The 18,552-nt window shown below is 40.7% G+C and overlaps 1 protein-coding gene across 2 annotated transcripts; it reads right to left on the reverse strand.

Moving 5' to 3' along the window:
- Window positions 1-7,415: 7,415 nt before the first annotated feature.
- ZFAND5 (zinc finger AN1-type containing 5) lies at window positions 7,416-18,188 on the reverse strand. 2 transcript variants are annotated; one of them, XM_047102170.1, is made up of 6 exons: window positions 18,106-18,188; window positions 13,599-13,758; window positions 13,059-13,170; window positions 12,328-12,431; window positions 9,789-9,914; window positions 7,416-9,066 (listed from the first exon to the last, which is right to left on the reverse strand). In XM_047102170.1, exons 2-6 carry the CDS (start codon window positions 13,747-13,749, stop codon window positions 8,918-8,920), a joined length of 642 nt encoding a protein of 213 aa, XP_046958126.1. In that variant the 5' UTR covers window positions 13,750-13,758; window positions 18,106-18,188; the 3' UTR covers window positions 7,416-8,917. The 2 variants fall into 2 exon arrangements, with proteins under 2 accessions (XP_046958126.1, XP_046958135.1); XM_047102179.1 differs by lacking the exon at window positions 18,106-18,188 and adding an exon at window positions 15,898-17,171.
- Window positions 18,189-18,552: the final 364 nt, after the last annotated feature.

Consider the following 18,552-nt stretch of genomic DNA (forward strand, 5'->3'; position numbering starts at 1 on the left):
CAGAAAGGGTATGCTAGGAGCTGTCTGATTCCTGGTCCTGGATTCTTGCTCACCTTTTCTAGATGACGCACACACTGAAGAGGAACAAAAGATCCTTTCTTCCCATTGCTTTTCCTTACCCCTTCTCCAGAGCTGGGGAAGTGTGGCTGCAGCTTTAACTAGCTTTTGTTCAAGGCTGGTAAAGAAAAGGGTATCAACGCACAAGGAAGAAAAATGGGTAGAGCACCCAGTCAGAGACGTTGCAGAAAAGCAAGCAAGTGCCATGAACGAATTTGAAAATGAGATCCGTAATAGGGTCTAAAGCTTAAGGGAAGAGTCTCTATTGTTTTGGGTTTTTTTGGTGGAGTTTTACTGAGTTCCGAAGAACAATGTAAGTGGTTAGTTTTGGGAAGGATCTTCCAGGTGAAATGTCTGAGCTGTATATTGGGAAACCATTAGAATACAACCAAAATATATTGTTTATTTATTTATATATTTATTTACTTTATTTATTTATTTATCTTTTTATTTTTTTGAGAGAGCACAAGTAGGGGAGGGGCAGAGAGAGAAGGACACAGGATCTGAAGTGGGTCCTGCTCTGACAGCAGCGAGCCCAATGTGGGGCTTGAACTCAGGACCAGCGGGATCGCGACCTGAGCCAAAGTTGGATGAGCCACCCAGATGCCCAAAATGGGTTTGCTCTTGTGTTAGCATTCTGCAAATACTCTGACGTGGTATTAGAAACCATGGATAGAAAACAATAAATGCAAGAGTTCTAACAAGAGGCAATGCATCCCAGCACTTTGGAATAGGAATAATACATAGACACAGAAAGTTACATTCACCATAATTCAAGTGAGGCAATGGACTGTCCAAGCTCGCCTGTATACTGTATGGGCCTAATTTGTGGGAGGGGACATGTATACTCTGAACAGTGTTTTCCAAACCTGGTTAATAAAACTGCCTATGGGAGAGCTGTCAAAAATACACATTCTCCCAGACATTCTGATTTAGGGGAAATGAAATAAGACGTGTGTGTGTGTGTGTGTGTGTGTGTGTTTAACTCTCCAGTTGATTTTGGTGATCCACAGTTTTGGGAATGATTCTGCTAAAAGACTGAGGCCACCTTGCCACTCTAAGGCATGAATTAAGCAAATATTATCCATTTTCAGTATCTGGATCAACGGACTGGTAAGGACCACAATGTAAGCGTTGGGAGAGATTCAAAGATGGATCCCAAGACATCGCGGAGCAACAGCAGACTGAGATACAGGTTCAGAGAGAAAGTGTGCGCCAGTAATAAAGTGCTGTTGCACTGATTTGACTCAGAGGAAAAGTGGCAACTTCTCTACTATTTTAGCCTTGGAAATAGCAGCGTAGAGATGGTTTTCTTTCTCTCCACCCTCACAATTTTGGTTCCGCTCCACCAAATTAATTTTCGTTGATTGCAAAATGGCCGTTACACTGTACAGACCAGAATCTGGCCTTTTAAACATGCGTGAACATAGTCTTTGGCAGAGGTTATTTGCTGTTAGGAATGTTAAAACGCCTAGCCTATATTAAGTACTCACAATGTGCTTGACACTGGGGGTGTTACATGTCACATCATTTTAATCCTTAAAAGTTTGTGCAGGTAAAGGCACTCGGGTACCCTAGATTAAGTAACCTTTTCAAAGTCACACAGTATTTGAGTCATAAACTCAAACCGACTTCAAAGCTAGCATCTAAGATCTACTCCATTGCCGTGTCACCCTGAAATGAAAACCGCGCTCCTCCCCTGCCACGGTGACAAATTTTGTAAGGTGTATTGTTCTGGAGAGAAGAGACTTCCAGTAATGATCTATGCATGGCCATGTCCAACACTAATCCTGACCACCCATCCTTCCAAAGAGCAAAAGAAATTTACTTTCTCAGTTTTAAAATCCACGCGGCCACTTAAGCAATTCAGATCATTGTACTAGTTCATGATCTCCTTGAAAACCAGAACTGCATCTGCCTCACTTTGGGGCCCACGCACAGCACGCCCAGGCCACAGGGGCAGCTGGGGAACTTCACAGACGTAAACCATCAGAACCCTCTTGTATCAACTTTAACAGGCCTGTTTAAATTGGTTTCTACTGCACACTATACAGCCAGCTCATTTTGAAAATCAGCCCTTAGTCCTTAGCTCCACAAATGCATACCGCTGACCAAGTAAATTTACTATACAGTTTGAAATGCCGTTCAGTACTGTGTTCAATTCAATTTGGCTTTCTGTGTGAGGACTGTACATCCTTGGGAAGATATGATCAAAGGTTAGCTGGGACAGCTGACTACGGCCCTTCTAGTTTAGAAAATTCTTGGTCACAATTAACCAAGTAAAAACTATTTTTTATTTAACTATTTTTTATTTAATCTATTTTAAAAATCTCTTTCTTTTAATCAGACCCAAATAAACATGCCCATCACTTGAATACTAAAGGGCCGTGCCTGAATATAAATGTCTATTTTGATGCCTACCATTTGCACTTTTTCTTAGAGGTATTATTATTTATCAAATCTCTGAAGTCTCACATTATTTTTGTCATCCAATATAATCCAGCCTCTGACAAAAGCTGGTACGCCACTCCAGATATTCAAACCAGTCTAATTTTCATGCCAACCAAATAAATAAGCCGCAGAACAGCTAAAGATGAAACTTGTTTACACATATGTAATTTTAGCAGAGCTTTAAATATAACACAGATGGTAAAGGCTAATGGGCGGAATGGCAGATTAACTATCTGTATTTAAGTATTATAATTTTTACAGTAGAATTGTTTTTACAATGGCGATCATTAGTGAAAGACATTAGAGGCCAGATATTTTTAGTACGTGGGTGATATTTTTAAGCACATGGGGTATGTCTAGGGGAAGGGTACCTTTAGAAATGTCACCCTAGAAAGGAAGTACTTTTCTCCTAAGAGTGGATGTGGAACCAGAATACCAGGGTTAGTTAAGTTTTCTTCAAAGAAATGCCTTTTTTTTTAAAGTACTATCACTCCTAGTGGTTCTATGAAAAAGCAGATGCAGTGCCACACAACAGAAAATCTAAATCATGGTTATTCGCATGGTATTCTAATTTGCACGTTTGAACACATTTTTAGTGACAGGGAGGGGAGAGAGCAGGCACATATTATGTAAGCAAGGATCAACTACCATTTTTTATTGTATTTTTTATAAATATGTATATTCTTAAAGTTTATTTATTTGAGGGGGGGGAGGGGAAGAGGCAGAGAGAGGAGAGCGAATCCCAAGCAGGCTCCACACTGTGGCGCAGAGCCCGATGTGGGGCTGGAACCCATGAACGGTGAGGTCACAACCTGAGCCCAAACCGAGAGTCAGATGCTTAACCGACTGAGCACCCAGGTGCCCCTCAATTACCAGTTTTTAATTTGCTGTGAATTATACACACAGGATCTCTCTGAGAAATTTACTCCAACACTGGTGCTTAAGTTGAGCTCATCTAGGTTATATATATTTTTGTTATTGTTTTTTTTTGTTTTTGTTTTTAGCTGATTCTTAAGCTCTGAAGTACTTAAGTAAATGCTAGTGAATAACCAAAATTTAAGAATGTGTTAGAAAGGTTGCCTGTCGGGTGCCTGGGTGGCTCAACTGGTTAAGCGACCGACTCTTGATTTTGGCTCAGGTCACATCACGATCTTGCGGTGGTGAGACCGAGTCCTGGGTTGGGCTGCTTAAGATTCTCTCCGTCCCTCTGTCTCTGCCCCTCCCCATCTTGTGTGCTCTCTTTCTCTCTCAAAAAAAACAAAAAACAAAACAAAAAAAGTCCTGTTAACTACTGAGTCAACTCACCAATGATCCCAATTTCTGAACAGCCATGGTTACATTACCAATCATTTCAGATATATATGATCTGAGTTCTGTGGTGATCGTTTTAATCAAAACCATCAGGAAAAAACAGATCCAAGACCTATTAACCAACTAGAAAATAACCTATAACTTCTGTCATCTTGCTGTTAATTGAGGTATAACATGAAGTAGGACTTTGTAACATCAGTACCTATGCTTTTATTAGCATAATAATTAGCAAAGTAGTACTTTGTTGCAGACAAAATGGAGTCTTACATTTATGTCACCAAATGGTATAACTTTTACTTCTAGGACAAGCACACAAATGCACTCTGGAGGGAAACACACAAACAGCGCTCTTTGGTTTTATGTGAATTAAACAGCTTTTGTGTATGGAAACAGTATCAAATAGCATTTTTGTGTCCTGTTGTTCATGTAGTTTGCTTTAAAGATTCTACAAACACAAGAAACTGCTTTGTAAAATTTCAAGTTACTTTCCATACCTGCTGCCTCACCCACAGAAACCCTTTTCTGCAGTTTAAGGCTACACAATCTTATGGCTAATCAACTAGCAACCACACCCACCATTCTCTCCAAAATTATAAGTGAAGATTACTGGACAGAAATCACTGTAAGAACTTCGCAAACAATTAAGCAAACAAGAGTCAAATTAAGTCTCTGTACACAATGTTTATGGAAGAGATAAAATAGCCTTTCCAAGTTTTGACAGTTACCTAAAATGTACATGTGTCTTCAGAATGGCGGGTATGGGACAGAATGTTTAAGGCCTTGCTATATTGATCAATTCGTTTTTGAATTCTGTGAATGTATTACTGACTGCAAAAAATACAATTATAACATTGTATTTTTACAATACTTAACATGTTGCCATTACACTACTTAGTAGACATTTACCCATTTGTAGTGACTTGCCAAGAGTTTCAATTCAACAGTCTTTCCAAGTTCTGGAAATCATTACTCTAAGACATTAAAATTAATAATAGCTCAAGAAAATAAGACAACTTACAGACTGAAAGTATATGCAAATGACACATCTGAAAAAGGACTGTTGTCTAAAATATAGAAAGAACTCTTAAAACTCAACAGTTAAGAGGGGCACGTGTGTGGCTTAGTTGGTTGAGTGTCTTGACTCTTGATTTCAGCTTGGGTCATGATCCCTGGATCATGGGATTGAGCTTTGTGTCGGGCTCTGTGCCGAGCGTGGAGCTTGCCTGAGAATATATATGCCTGAGAATACACACACACACACACACACACACACACACACATCCGTATATATAACATATATACGGATATATAAATGCTTATGAAACAGTAAGAAAACCTGATTTAAAAATGGGCCAAAGACCTTACCAAAGAAGATACACAGATGGCAAATAAGCACACAGAAAGATGCTCCAGTCATGTCATCAGAGAAACACAAATTAAAATGAGATACTAGTGCACACCTGTTAGAATGACCAAAATCAGAACACTGACCAACACCAACTGTTGGTGAAGATGTGGGGCAAAAATCATTCACACGTTGCTGCTAGGAATGCAAAATGGTACAGCCACTTTGGAATTTTGGTGGTTTCTTACAAAACTAAACATTCTTACCATACAATCCAGCAATCGCACTTGGTATTTACCCAGAGTTGAAAATTCACATCCACACAAAATTCGCACACTGGTTTAAAGTGGCTTTATTCAGAATTGCCAAAACTTGGAAGCAACCAAGATTTCCTTTAGTAGGTGAATGGATAAACCATGGCACTTCCAGCCAATGGAATATTATTCAGCACTAGAAAGAAATGAGCTACCTATCAAGCCATGAAAGATGTGGAGGGAACTCGCGGTGTATCACTAAGTCAAAGAAGCCCATCTGAAAGGTTACATACTGCAGAATTCCTACTACATGACATTCTGGAAAAGGCAAATTACAGAGACAGTAAAAAGTAGTTGCCAGGGGTTAGTTAGGGTGAGGAGTAGGTAGATTTTTAGGGCAGCGAAAATGGTCCATATACTACAGTGATGGATACATGTCATCACACACTTGTCTAAACCTACACAATGTATACCACCAAGAGTGAACCGTAAACTACGGACTGGGAGGCGATCACGGCTCAACGTAGGTTTAACAGTTTTAACAAATATACTGTCCAGGTGGCAGAGGTGACTAGAGGCGGCTATGCACATGTTGGGGGTTGGGGAGAAGGTATATGGGAAATCTCTGTACTTACAATTTTGCTGTGAATCTAAAGCTGCTCTAAAGAGAGTCTTTAAAAATTTTTAGCAGGGCATACTATGCGTCAGCCGCTATCACCGTCCTCGTTTACTTACAGACGAAGCCTGATTCCAGGGTCCATTACCTTCCACCACCACACCATACCACTCAAAAAAGGTCTCTGCTTGCAAATTCGCGCCGTGAGAAGTCCACCTCAGAGCAAACCTGAGGCACTAGTCTTACAGAAAAGGCCCTTCGAATAAATCTTATAAAAGGACCAGCCCACGGCCATACATTTAACTATCATGGTCTGTCCTCACATTTTTGGAGTGGGGGTGTACAGAGCCTATATAAACAGAAACATGGTATGTTCTTCAGATGCTCAAGATGTCAGTGTACATTCCAAAGTCAAAGCCACTTAGTCTTGCCTGAAGAATATTCCGGTTTAAATGCAAGTCTAGCTAGAATTGAATCTTCTAGTTGTCTCACACTTACTCTTCTTCTCAATCAACTGATGCTCTGACAAATCCTCAATCCAAATCTTTCCTAAATACTTCTCACAAAAAATTGTGGAAACATTACCACCATCTTGTGCTGCACAAAGTTACAGAACAATGAAGGGCCCATCACCCTGTCATCTAAGTCTTTATCCCCCAGATACCACTTTGATTTCAAAACCTTAAGATTTAAAATTCATCAAGCAAACATTGACAAAGGTAGCACTGAGAGGGGAAGTCTTAAACTTTCAATAAAAATTGTTGGCCCCAGTACTGTACTCTTCACCTCAATTGTGATTCTTCAGTATCTTCATAGTTCAGGAGATGATCTCATGATTTCCGCCACGTGAAGCACAGGCAGCAGCACCCAAAGAACCATGACAGACCAGTGAACGAGGGGATTTCCATTGCAGACTCCATCACTGAAAAGTCATGGTTCTGCTTTTAGCTTCAGCTACCCCATGGGCCCAGCCATACATTAGAACCGAATCCGAAACAGAAACAAAACCATGCCCGTTTCTGTACACAAATGGTCATGTCACCTTATATAAAGCAAGAAAACAGGCAAGGGAGATAGGTCACAGTTGTGAAAAGTCCATTCCTTTCTCAAGTCCTAAGACTGTTACGATCCTAAAAGGTGCCTATTCATTTCTTCAAAAATAAGCTGCCCATTGTGTACCACACTTGATGTCTCAAAGTTCATCTCAAGGCTCTCACTTAAGCATATCATGTTCGGGGGGGGGGGGGGGCAATTAAAAAAATTACAAGATAGCCATGCAAAGTCTCCATATGCAACTACCAAGTTGGATATGAAACATTTTCTAACTATTCCTCTTTATGGTTTCTACCTGTGGCTTAAGAACCCAATGAACAAGTGGAAGTTTCCCTCTGTACATGGCTTTTATTATTTACATAATACAATATAGCATCGATGCTGAATAGCATGATTATGTGCAATACATAAATATGAACTATCTGTACACATCTGCAGATCTAACTCCGAACTAAGGTACATAAAAATCGAAAGCAAAACCGAATGCTTTAATTAAAGTAAAAACTAGGACTGAACACTGCAATAAATCAGAAGTAGTGCCTCGTGTACATACTTAACTATTTACAGATGAAAACAGGCATTACCACAATACTAATCTAACTATGCTCGTTTATATATAAAAAACACAAGTTTCATACATCACAAAAACCTTCCATTATGACACAGAAGTGATATTACCAGACAAGCATCAGTGAAGTATACTGCCTCTTCTAGTTGTTATTGTACAATGCTGTAGATAATGCAGCCCATGCAATACACCCAAGAACACTAGAGTCCTACACCCAAGTACAATTAATAGGATAACGCAGCCCTCTGCGAGTGGTGCTGGATACCACTAAGAAGTCTACTGCAGCCATGTTGGTTATGATTTTCCATGCAGAAGGTACAGTTACATTAAGAACTGAAGTCTTTAAAAAAGCTTTAAACATTCTTTCTTGAACCAAAACATTCAACAAAAGATGCACACGAAAAATGAACTTTTCAGATACCTTTGCAACTTAAAATTCAGATGCATGTTATTCAATAGAGCTGCGGCATGTAAAAACCAAATGTAGTTTTAATTTCTTCTTGTAGACAAATTAATCCTAGTGCAGTTCTGTGCTACACAACATTTTGAGCAATGAGAGTAATGCAGGCATCTTCTGGTGCAGGCCAGCACAGTAAGCTTCAAAGAGAGCTCAAGCCCCTGTTGGCTTGATGGCTTTACTCATGATAACCAGTTGCGATGTTTACCTTTCACAGAATGTCTTACTTGACAGCTTTTAGGAGACCAATGAGCCAGGCTTACATATGGCACCAAACACTGGTTTCACGGAAAGGTCTGATCCTCTTTATAGCTTTCCTCCTGCTTCCAAAGAACATGTTGTGGAAATTAACAGGGTGAAGTTGGACTATGGAAGAAGTAGACTGCCAGTCCTTTTCTGGTGTACCATTTTTTTAAAAAATACAGGCACATAACACTAGCCAAAGATTATACCTTGATTACATTCCCAAAAGGCAGATATGCTGCAAACATGCAGAGATTTCACGGATTATGTTTGGCACGTGGGAACTAAATTTTGTCCCTATCGTCTGTGTATTTCAATTTGCTGTGCAGATTTTCATCCAATTTTATTCAGGGGAGGGCATATACATTTCGTAGGGCTGTATCTATCCATTTCTGCCTGTAACAAACACCCAAACATCCTAAAATTTCAATTATAAGACAGACAAGTGTAAAGTAAAACTCTGGAGAACATCAAAGGAAAATGGCCATGCATCTGCTCTTTAATGTTTTCCTACGATATATTAAAATAAAAACAAAGTTTCAGTCTCTTCACAAGTAGTAATTTATATTCTCTGGATTTTTTCAGCCACAACAACTGGATTCTCTTTTCTGATTTTTGCTGCAGCTTCTGCTTTGTAATCATATGGACAGTTGTGCTTGTCAGAGTAACGGTGAAGTCCACAAAACAAATTTCCACATCGGCAGTCAAACCCTGTACACATAAGAGGAAGTAGAGTCACTTGGGAATTTGCAGTAATTAAAAGGGGAAAAAAAAAAGCCTCAGTCAGTGGAGAAAAAGAACCAGATTTTCATGGTTCTCTGTAACATGAAATTGAGTCTGCCACTTTAAATTGTGAAACAGCTTTCAATCTCTTTTGACATAGTGAGAAATTCGAATAGCTCTCCCTCCATAAACGCCTGTGGATAGCACAGGGTAGAAATTACACAGGCTCTAAAGCCAGACTGACCTGGATGCAAATCCTCCTCCTCCTACATACAGCAGGATAACGTTTTCTCAAGTGAAAACTAGGGAAAAGAGAACCAGAGGGTTCTGAAATTTACAGGGAACAGTTAAGAAGTATTCTAATACTTTGCGCCTGGCTCAAAGACGGTGTTCACTGTTTGGGTCAACTACCTTCTCCTCAAGAGAACAAAGAAAAGACTCGAAAGCGATGAATTTTTATCAGTTCAGTAAAGCAGAGTAACTCACAAGGCCTGAAGGTAATAAAAGGTTCCAGAGGATTAGAGACACAAGTGCAAATCAAACCCAACTTCTCCCCACTATCCTGCCCTCTTTCTAGTCCACTCTGGAAACTTTCTGTTCCTGAAAGTTGGGCATTTTGTTGTAGGTGTTAGGACTGACCAGTCCCTTAAGGGAGCTCCCTGTTAAAGCCTACCAACAAAATATACGTTGTCTTCTATGTTCTCTAATACCTGTAAGGCCAACTTTCTTTCTGCACATAAAACATCTGTTCTTCTTTGGTTTGGGCAACTCAGGAGCTTTTTCTTCACTTTGAGAAGTACTAGGCTGAGAAACGGATGGACTGGGCTGAGTGACAACTGAAAAACAAGGGTGAAAATGAGATAACTGTTAAGAGTTCACTGGCTGACAATTACTTAAGTCACAAAAAGAAAACATTTAAGAGAAGCAGGAAGATTCTTAGTGAAAATATTCATGAAGCCTTTCTTAAAAACATGTGCTTTAAATAGAATCTTCTACTTCAGTATCAGAACTTTCAAATCTGACAGTCTCTTGCCAACCAACATATACTTGGCTTCTCTAAATTTTGTAAAATGATTACTCCACTCAAATTCCTTTAAACTGACTCTTAACAGCTAGTACTAGGGAATAAACTCCTAAGTTTTAAAGACCTGGGAGATGCTGGTCACATGCCCAGTTTTTCCAAATTGCAATTGCCTAAATGCAAACTTCTTAATTAGGGCAGTTTACATTCATTATTACTCAGTACATAAAGTTGCCAACCGCCAAAATATTCATTTTGGTTTTACACTGATAGACAAAAGACTGAATACATAAATTTAGCAATTTCAGTAAGTAAAACCCAAATCGTTAAGCCCTAATTAACTTCAGATCCTAAAATTTCACAATTATTTTGCCGTTTTAACACGGGCTTTATATGGTCACATGCAGAAAATCTGAATAGTTCTTAAACTTTTTGAAAGATCAGCAAACAGTCTTTAGGACAATATAAGTACTTGTGAAGTTTTGACTATTAAGGATTCCACAGGCAAATCAAGAATTTTTAAAGCACAGCTTTTATTTGCTTTGCAGTACTTCTCTAAAATGGGTACAGAATTTAGACAATGAGAGATAATGATCTACTTTTAAGAAGTCCGTGTTTCTCCTTAAAGTTTTAGTTCACATGACATCAATAAAATTTGTCAACATGAAAACTGCAGTTCAGCACATTAGAGCTCACCATTACCACTAGTTACTTAAAACAAAAATACCAAATTAGTTCTGCTTTTATAGAATTCAATTAGACCAGAAGCACAGAGTTTTAATATTAATCCAAACCCCAAGAATAGCAAATTATTGTATGCAATGCTAAGATTACTGCTTAAATAGGCCAGCACCAATGCTAGAAGCATAAATCCAAACTCTAGAGCAAGCTGATAGGTTTCATGACAGCTTACTCTAAAATTCTCTGTAAATACATAACTCATTTGCATTAGTGATATATTTAGTCAGACTAATAGCCTATTATACACTAACAGAATAATACTCTACCTACTACTCATTCCTAATAATCTACTATGACAACCTAATAGTTTTTCCTGATGCTATGATGGTAAAGAAAAATCTACGGGAACAGTTTGGGGGAGGGGTATGTGTGACAGCCATTTCCTTGGCTACATCAGAAGACTGAATAGTGGTTCCTGGGACATACAAGGACAAATGGGAGTTAAGAAGGGGGAAACGACTCAGTAAAGGCAAAGAGGAACAAACTACAGAACCTATTAAGAAATAATAAATGCAGAGACTAGGTACAGATCTAAACCAAAAGAGTACCGTTCCCAGGTCACAGTAATTTTGTTTATAAAACCCCACGAACACCTAATTTGGCCGGCTTTGTCAGAAAGATTGAACTCCTTTGAAAATACCAAATATGGATTCACCTGCTGAACTGCAGAGTTTTTACTTAACTTTATAAATTAAGATTGCTATAGTTCACATAAGCTTTGCTATGTGATGTTAGCAAAAGCAAGCCTCCAAAGCAGATCACATACCCACAGATGTTATTTCCTCACAATAAAGTTTTATATTGCGTTCAGTCAACACTGTACCAGGAGACAATGAACTGAGTAAATGAATGATGTGCCCTATAGAGTACAGAGCTATCTGTTTTAGGGCCCAGCACAGGTAATTCAAACAAGTCCATCTCTCAATGTGACAGCACTTCTGACTATGCTCTACAGAAGCAGAGACTCAAAGGCACTCAATGAAAACAATGCCTTTCCATATTGAGTTTTGAACTCTTGTTTTTTCAACTCCTAGACTTTTCAACTTGAAAGCTTCTTTCAGTGTTCAATATGTTGTCTTAAATATTTTCTACAACACTGAGGATACCAAGACTGAATATTGCTTTTGATTATAAAACTTTCTTCATGGCTTTGAAATTTAATCTAATTTCTTCTGTTTATGAGTAACACTTTCTTCAGTGATTTAGAGATCTTTGAAATATAATGGCAAACGACCTTTTAAGTTCATTACATTCTTAATATTTCCAGTTCCCAGATTATAAATTTATGGTGTGAGTTTAAGGAGAAGAAAGAAGAGTAAAGAATGACTATTTTATACCCAAGGGACTTGAGAGAGCGTGGTTCTTCCTTGGCCTAGATTTTACAGCTCTCTCTCCAATTTAACCTTCAATGGGAAGGAACTCCTCTCCCACCAACTCTCTTGTACTACCAAATCCAGAACGGAACTAGTATTAAACAAAAAGCATACCTGGCTCTGACACCTCTGTTTTCGGGGTAGTTATTTTGTCCTCTCTTGAAATGCTCATTTCTGTCATTTGCTGAGTTACAGGCAAGGCAGCCACAGGCACATTTCTATTTGAGTTCAAGCAAACATTTTTAAAGATGTTAAGGGTACTTCTTTGTGAGAGTAAGTTGTCAGTTCAACTTTAAAGTACGTACTATTTCCAAAATGATCAAATGGAACTAAATAATCTAAAAACTTAAAAGAATATTGGATGCCCAGCACACACGGTTGAGAATAAAGAAAGCGATCTGATAAATGGCTCATCAATTCAAGGCTGCATATGTGTATGGGTTACGATGTCCTATTATAGCCAACTGGGAACTTTTAGCTGTGCCTGTAACTTAAGGGCAAAAGGGGCAGCTTCGCCAAAATGTCTTGTGTAGCATTACAACACAGTCTGCAGAGCCATACTCTACAATCACTTAACCTCAATTGTAATACAAGCACAGCATTCTCAATACAGCATCTTTGAGAGTACCACGGAGTGTTATGATATACGTCTTTATTCAGTGACCTGTAAGACCATGTAGTAAAAGATCCCAGAATCCCAGACTGTGCAACACAAGCAAAGCCAAGGGCATCAGATCCATTAACATCCTTAGTATATATAGACATTCATAATTAGAATGGTATGGGGAGCACCCACGTATTTCCTTGTTGTATTATGATAAAAAGCCTGAAGTGGTCAATCTTACCTTGATTTTTCAGATGTGCTGCCAGCAGCACCTTCACAGTTGTTTAAACTAGTGTCTGCTCTCTGTACAGATGCAGAATCTGAGGTAGGACTGTTGGAACCACTAGCTGTTCCTATTTAAAAAAAGGATTTGTAAGAAACAGCAAGACTACCAACACTCAGTAGCAAGACTCTTAATAAGTAACAAATACTTGCATTTAATTAGGTTAGTGATTTAAGCACTTTCACTGTACTGCTGAATCCTACAATTAAGTGAGTATCCAAACAAAAACATGTATGGAAAAGTCACATCCAGTGAACATAAGTATGAAACAAAACCTCAAAAAGGAAAATAAAAAAGCTAGATGCTTGTAGATGGTCATTCATTCCTGATGTTGTCATGCCAAGGACGTGGGCTGGGCTGCTGCTTTAATTTCAAGCTTTTCTCAGGAATTCTCTTCTTGGGCTCTCAGCATTGATTCTCATAGTCTTAGGCCCCAATTCTTGGTTCTATATTTTCTGTCCACCAGTTCTTCAAATGGGTTTTTCCTTGGAAACTTACCCATTGGGCTCATTCTGCCACTATTTTGCTGCCTCTGAAGATGTTCTTTGTAGCAAACGGAACACATTCCATTTGTCCTAGGATTCCCATAAAAGCCACATCCTGTACTACACAGCATGGGCCCTGGGGTCTGGTTAGTCTCCTGAGCCATATTTTTCTGCTATAAACAAAACAAAAACAAAATTTTAGAAATTAGCATGTCACCAAATAAAATCACTAAATTAGTATGACAGCCACCAGCATACCTTTGTTATTTCTAAACACCAAGTCTATTTCTAACAAAGGCCCTAATTATGTTAATCATTAAAAAGAGTAGGACAAGAAAACTATGAATATTTTGTTGCCTTTATAAAACAAAGGGCATTAAAGAAATTGTCTTTTTAACTTGATAAACAATGAACTGTAGGGACTTCACATTCTTTAGGACAAAAAAAAATGCTATCATTAAACATTAAAATGCATTACTCCACCTATCACTACGATCTTTGTTTCAATTTCTGAAAAGGTCACTCTGCCAGATGTCAGAATTACATTTAAATCAGTTTGGACAATTGTCATCTTAAAGTCACTTTCTGATTTCTGCACTACAGGCAGACCATATCAAATGAGATTTTTACTTCTCTGGCTAAAAATATATAAAATGGAACTTGCCAATGAAAAAAAAATCTACAATAATCACAATTAAGTACCAACTCTTGATATGTACTAGTGGTTCTTTAAGCTGGCTGTACACTGGATGTAGCTATAAAGCTTTCTTAAAATATCTTATAAGATGATGGGCCTCACTAGTAATTCAACAATTCTGCTATGGGACAGAATTTTAAAAACTTTTAAAAACGCAACACCTTTACAGAACACTGAAGAGAGCTGATAGATTATCTGGCCTTTCCTGCTGCCTTGGCACTAACAAGTGAAGCTCTTTAAGAATTTAGGGGTCAGCTGCTCATGCAATTCCTTTTAAGTTCTGCATTTGAGGTGTGAAATCTGGGTTTGAATACTTTAAAGGCAGTGCCTAGTAACTTGCAAAAGCACAAATTATCAGCTATAGATTTCTCCAGCCAAAAGCTCTATTAAAGCTTTTCACGAGTGCTTGCCTTCCTCACGTCAGAAAATGAAACCTTTGAAAGCTCAATTTCAATATGGCAAAGCCAAGCAATATGAACACACAACCTTCAGTAGTCATTAATATTTAATGCTAGGTTACCAGAAAGAACTTCGTACAGCTAGCCTACCTTGCTTTTCCAGAAGCCTTGTTAAAATTAGAACAGATATAGTAACGTTACGCTAAATTTAGTAAATTTTTCTGAGTTTTAAGTGAAAACACACATTAAGAAAAATTTAAACTGTAGAAAGTTTCCATGTCACCTTAAAATATGTATGTACGTACAAAAACATATTTGAGAGCATTTTATTAAAGGGAGATTGTGTGCTATAACTTGTGGTCATGGTCATTTAAATGTGTCTTAACATTGATAACGGAAGTTAAGTTACTTATTTGTTAAGTTATAAACATTTCAGATTAAGTGCAGGAAAGTCCTTCATTCAAGCTAGAGCTGGTCTAGAATTTCATATGGCTTTTTTCCAACTAACACACACTAGAATACACTCTTTAGTGAGTTACTAAAAACAATGTTTTAGCAAGTTATTTAATACTTTTTACCAAAATTACAAGGGGAGAAGAGGGCTAACCAAATTTGACCTGGCCAGAATCTTGCCATTATTTCCTCCACAGTTAAATGATAGTACTCTTTCCTTTCGTTAGCAAAAAGAAATATCTGAAGCTTGAAAATACTTCAAGCCAATCAAGCTTATGTGGAGGGTGTTGGAGAACCACAGCTTACTTCAAACAATACTACTAATTTAGTTGACATGGTCTCTTTAAATAGTAAGTGGAATTTAGCTGACTCATTTTGGAGCACGGTAGTGTAAACATTTCAACATCACTTAGGTTTATTAATAAACATTTTCAGCTGGGCTTAAAAAATTTTTAATATGTGCAAAAATGCTTCAAATAATAAATTATGTCTTTACTTGCACGCCCCCCCCCCCGCTCCACGTAGTATGTGGGAATCTGCTCTATGCAAAAAGTTCATTCCTTGAAGCCAGCTTAAGAATTATGCTAGCTCACAGTTGCTGTACTAACTTCCAGTGGCTCATCTGACAGTGGCTTTATAATGGCGAACAGGCCTAAATTTAAGCATCAACCTTAAAGTTACGCATCAACCTTAGTTAATTCAATTCTTTAAAATCTTTTACATAAAAAAAGGAGGGGGAAAGGAATCTCAATGATTTTACCCACTTCGACTTGCAACTTGCAAAGTATTCCACCTTCCCTTCTTCAGAAAACACAACTACTTTCAATTCACTATAAATAGCCTGCAACTGAGACACAAGAGACACCAGGACATTAGTCTTCCACGTAGCTTCCCATTTTGTAGATTTTCCCCCCCTAGAAAGCGAGCTTTTAAACGCCATCACATGTGCAAAGCTTGCCTTAATATTTCTCAGAAGCTTAGATCACATGGGCGGGAGCTTCAGCCTGTCACAAGGCTGCAATGTGACAGGCTGAGCTGGATGGAGGCTCTCACATAAAGCCTAGTCAACAGGGGCCTCTGAAATCAGCTTCTATTTATATCTTAGAGCCTGCCAACTCCTACACAACCCCAAGAACTAAGGATGCTGCGTTTATACATCTAATATAATAAGGAAACAAAACAAAAAGATGCCATTAAGGCTGCTGCTTTTTTTTTTTTTTTTGGTAATGTAGACAGGGCTAGTGAACAATCTCAAATTCAACAAAAAGATGCATCATTAATCACTCGTGAAGCCAAAATGGTCAGGGTTGTTTATAAAAACCAAGCACAGTACAGAGAGCACCGAGGCAGAAAGAATCCTCATGTTTAAATCCTTCTGCTTAGCAGCAATTTGGGGCGGGAGAGGGCAGTTTGCCATTAAGTGCCGTTTCCCTTCTGCTTGGCAACATTTCAGAAAAATACAATACCATTACTATTTAGTACCTTTAAAGTTTTGTTGTTAGAAACTTGTGCAAGCCTGTGCCAGCTCTATCAAGCACAGGGAAAATGTTTATTTTTATAGTTTGAATAGCTGAAATGTATATTTTTAGTTTGTGGCTTCCCCTAACTTCTAGTTTAAAGAAAACCAAAACCTGGGCATGTAGCAGAAAAACTCTCCAGCCTCAAATATGAATAATAATTTAAAAAACGACATTTTACACCTATGGAATTTAGTTTTCAGGTGCACATGTTAGAAGATGTTAATGCCTACTCACCCTGAGTTGAGACCTGAGTTCTAGTATCTAATCTACTTCTAACTAAGCCAGTGACCTTGGGCAAGTCCTTACTCTCCTGATCTCCGTTCTCTCTTTGCCAAAATGAGATTACTGTGATTTTTAAAGGCTCCTTTCCAGGCTTAATATCTGGCCCGAGACAGAAAATAGGGGAGAAGTACAGTAAATTCTTTGTTGGGAAAACATTAAAAAAAACTTGTAAGATAAAATTGCAATATTCTCACCCATGAAGTTCTGAAATTCTACTTAAAAAAAAAAAAATAAGGAATGAAATTTTATTTTATTTTTAAGTCTGTAAATGACCTGAACTCCAGGTTTAAAACTAGGGGCTCTGTGACCTATATACGCTACTTTACCCTCATGTCCTTAGACTAGATTCTTCGGAGGCATGCAACAAATAAACACGGGCCTTTCCTGAAAACACGGCTCCACGGGAGTGCGTGGAAAGCGAGCAAGAAATGCATGTTCACCAGCCTAAATGCACGAAACAAAGGGGAAGGTGCTCCATTTCCTTCATGAAAGGGATCTTGGGCGACAAACGCAGCGACGCTGGCAAAACTAAAACACGACGACGGAGGAGTCCCCCTCACCCACGTTCCAGCGGATTTCCGAACAAGTCCGGGTCCCACCGGGCCCCCATCCCTCCCCCCAGGCCCCTCTCTAAGCCGAGGCCTTGCTCAGGAAAGCCCAGCAGGGCCTTCTCCAAAAATCACTGAGTCATGCAGAACAGCAGCTCCGCAGGCCAGGCCGGCCCCGCGCCGACCCCCGACCTCGACCGGCTCCTCCGAGGCGGCGGCGGCGAACCGGGGCGGCCGGGAGGAGGGGAGGGTGTGCGGCGAGCAGGGGGCCGGGGGCGCGGCCGCCGCCACGGCCCCTTTGTCTCTCCGGGTCCGGCTGCCCACGCCGGGCGCCGCGCCGAAGGCGGCCGGGACGGACGCGAGGGAGGCCCGGAACCCACACGCCGGGCATTGTTCTCCGGGCCGTGCGGGCGCAGGCGGGCCGGGGGCGAGGGGTGCCGGACCCCGGGCCACGACGACCGGATGACGCCTCCGTCTTTGTGCTTCCTGAGCTGGAGGGCGGGCTCCCCTCCCCCGGAGGCCGCCAGCCGCGGCCCGCTCGAGCTCCGCCGGAGCCCCCCACTGCCCTCCCCCGGCCCGGCACGAGCAGCCGGGCGCCCTCCCCCAGCTCCGCACCACTCACCCTGCGGGGGGCAGGAGGGCAGGAGCCGGGCTCGCGCGCGACGCCGGCGCGGTGAGGCCGGGCCCAGGCCTCCGGGAGGGGCGAGCCGGGCGCCCCGGAGCGGCCGCCTCGGGCCGGGAGCGGGTCGGAAGCGGAGGTGGCGCTGCCGCCGCCGCGGGGTCCTCCTTTGTTCCTGCAGCGGCACTGAGCGTGGCCGGGACACGCCGGAGCCCGGGAAGTGGGAGGAGGGAAGCGAGGGGGGGGGGCAGAGAAGGAGGCGGAGGGAGGACCGGAGGCCGCGGCGGCTAACGCTGCTCGCGGCACTCGCCCGTCGTCACCTCACGCCTCCACCGGCGGCGGGCTGGGCCGACTCCGAGGGCGACCGGGACGCGAGCAGGGAGGCCTGGGCGCCGCGAGGGCCCGCCGGCGGTGCTCTCCGTCGCCTCAGCTACGGCCGGGAAGTTGCGC

The sequence above is a fragment of the Lynx rufus genome, unplaced genomic scaffold, assembly GCF_022079265.1.
Source record: "Lynx rufus isolate CCGP_SWC_20201006 ecotype Redwood Valley unplaced genomic scaffold, mLynRuf1.p SCAF_10, whole genome shotgun sequence".
Taxonomy (NCBI): domain Eukaryota; kingdom Metazoa; phylum Chordata; class Mammalia; order Carnivora; family Felidae; genus Lynx; species Lynx rufus.

Bases quoted from the DNA above. Each gene is read 5' to 3' on its own strand.
- ZFAND5 (XM_047102170.1), bottom strand. From the start codon at position 13,749: ATGGCTCAGGAGACTAACCAGACCCCAGGGCCCATGCTGTGTAGTACA. The intron at 13,171-13,598 runs GTAAGTTTCCAA...TTTTTTAAATAG, and splicing joins TGGCAGAATGAGCCCAATGG to GAACAGCTAGTGGTTCCAAC. The intron at 9,067-9,788 runs GTATTAGAGAAC...TTATGTGTACAG, and splicing joins AAAGAAAGTTGGCCTTACAG to GGTTTGACTGCCGATGTGGA.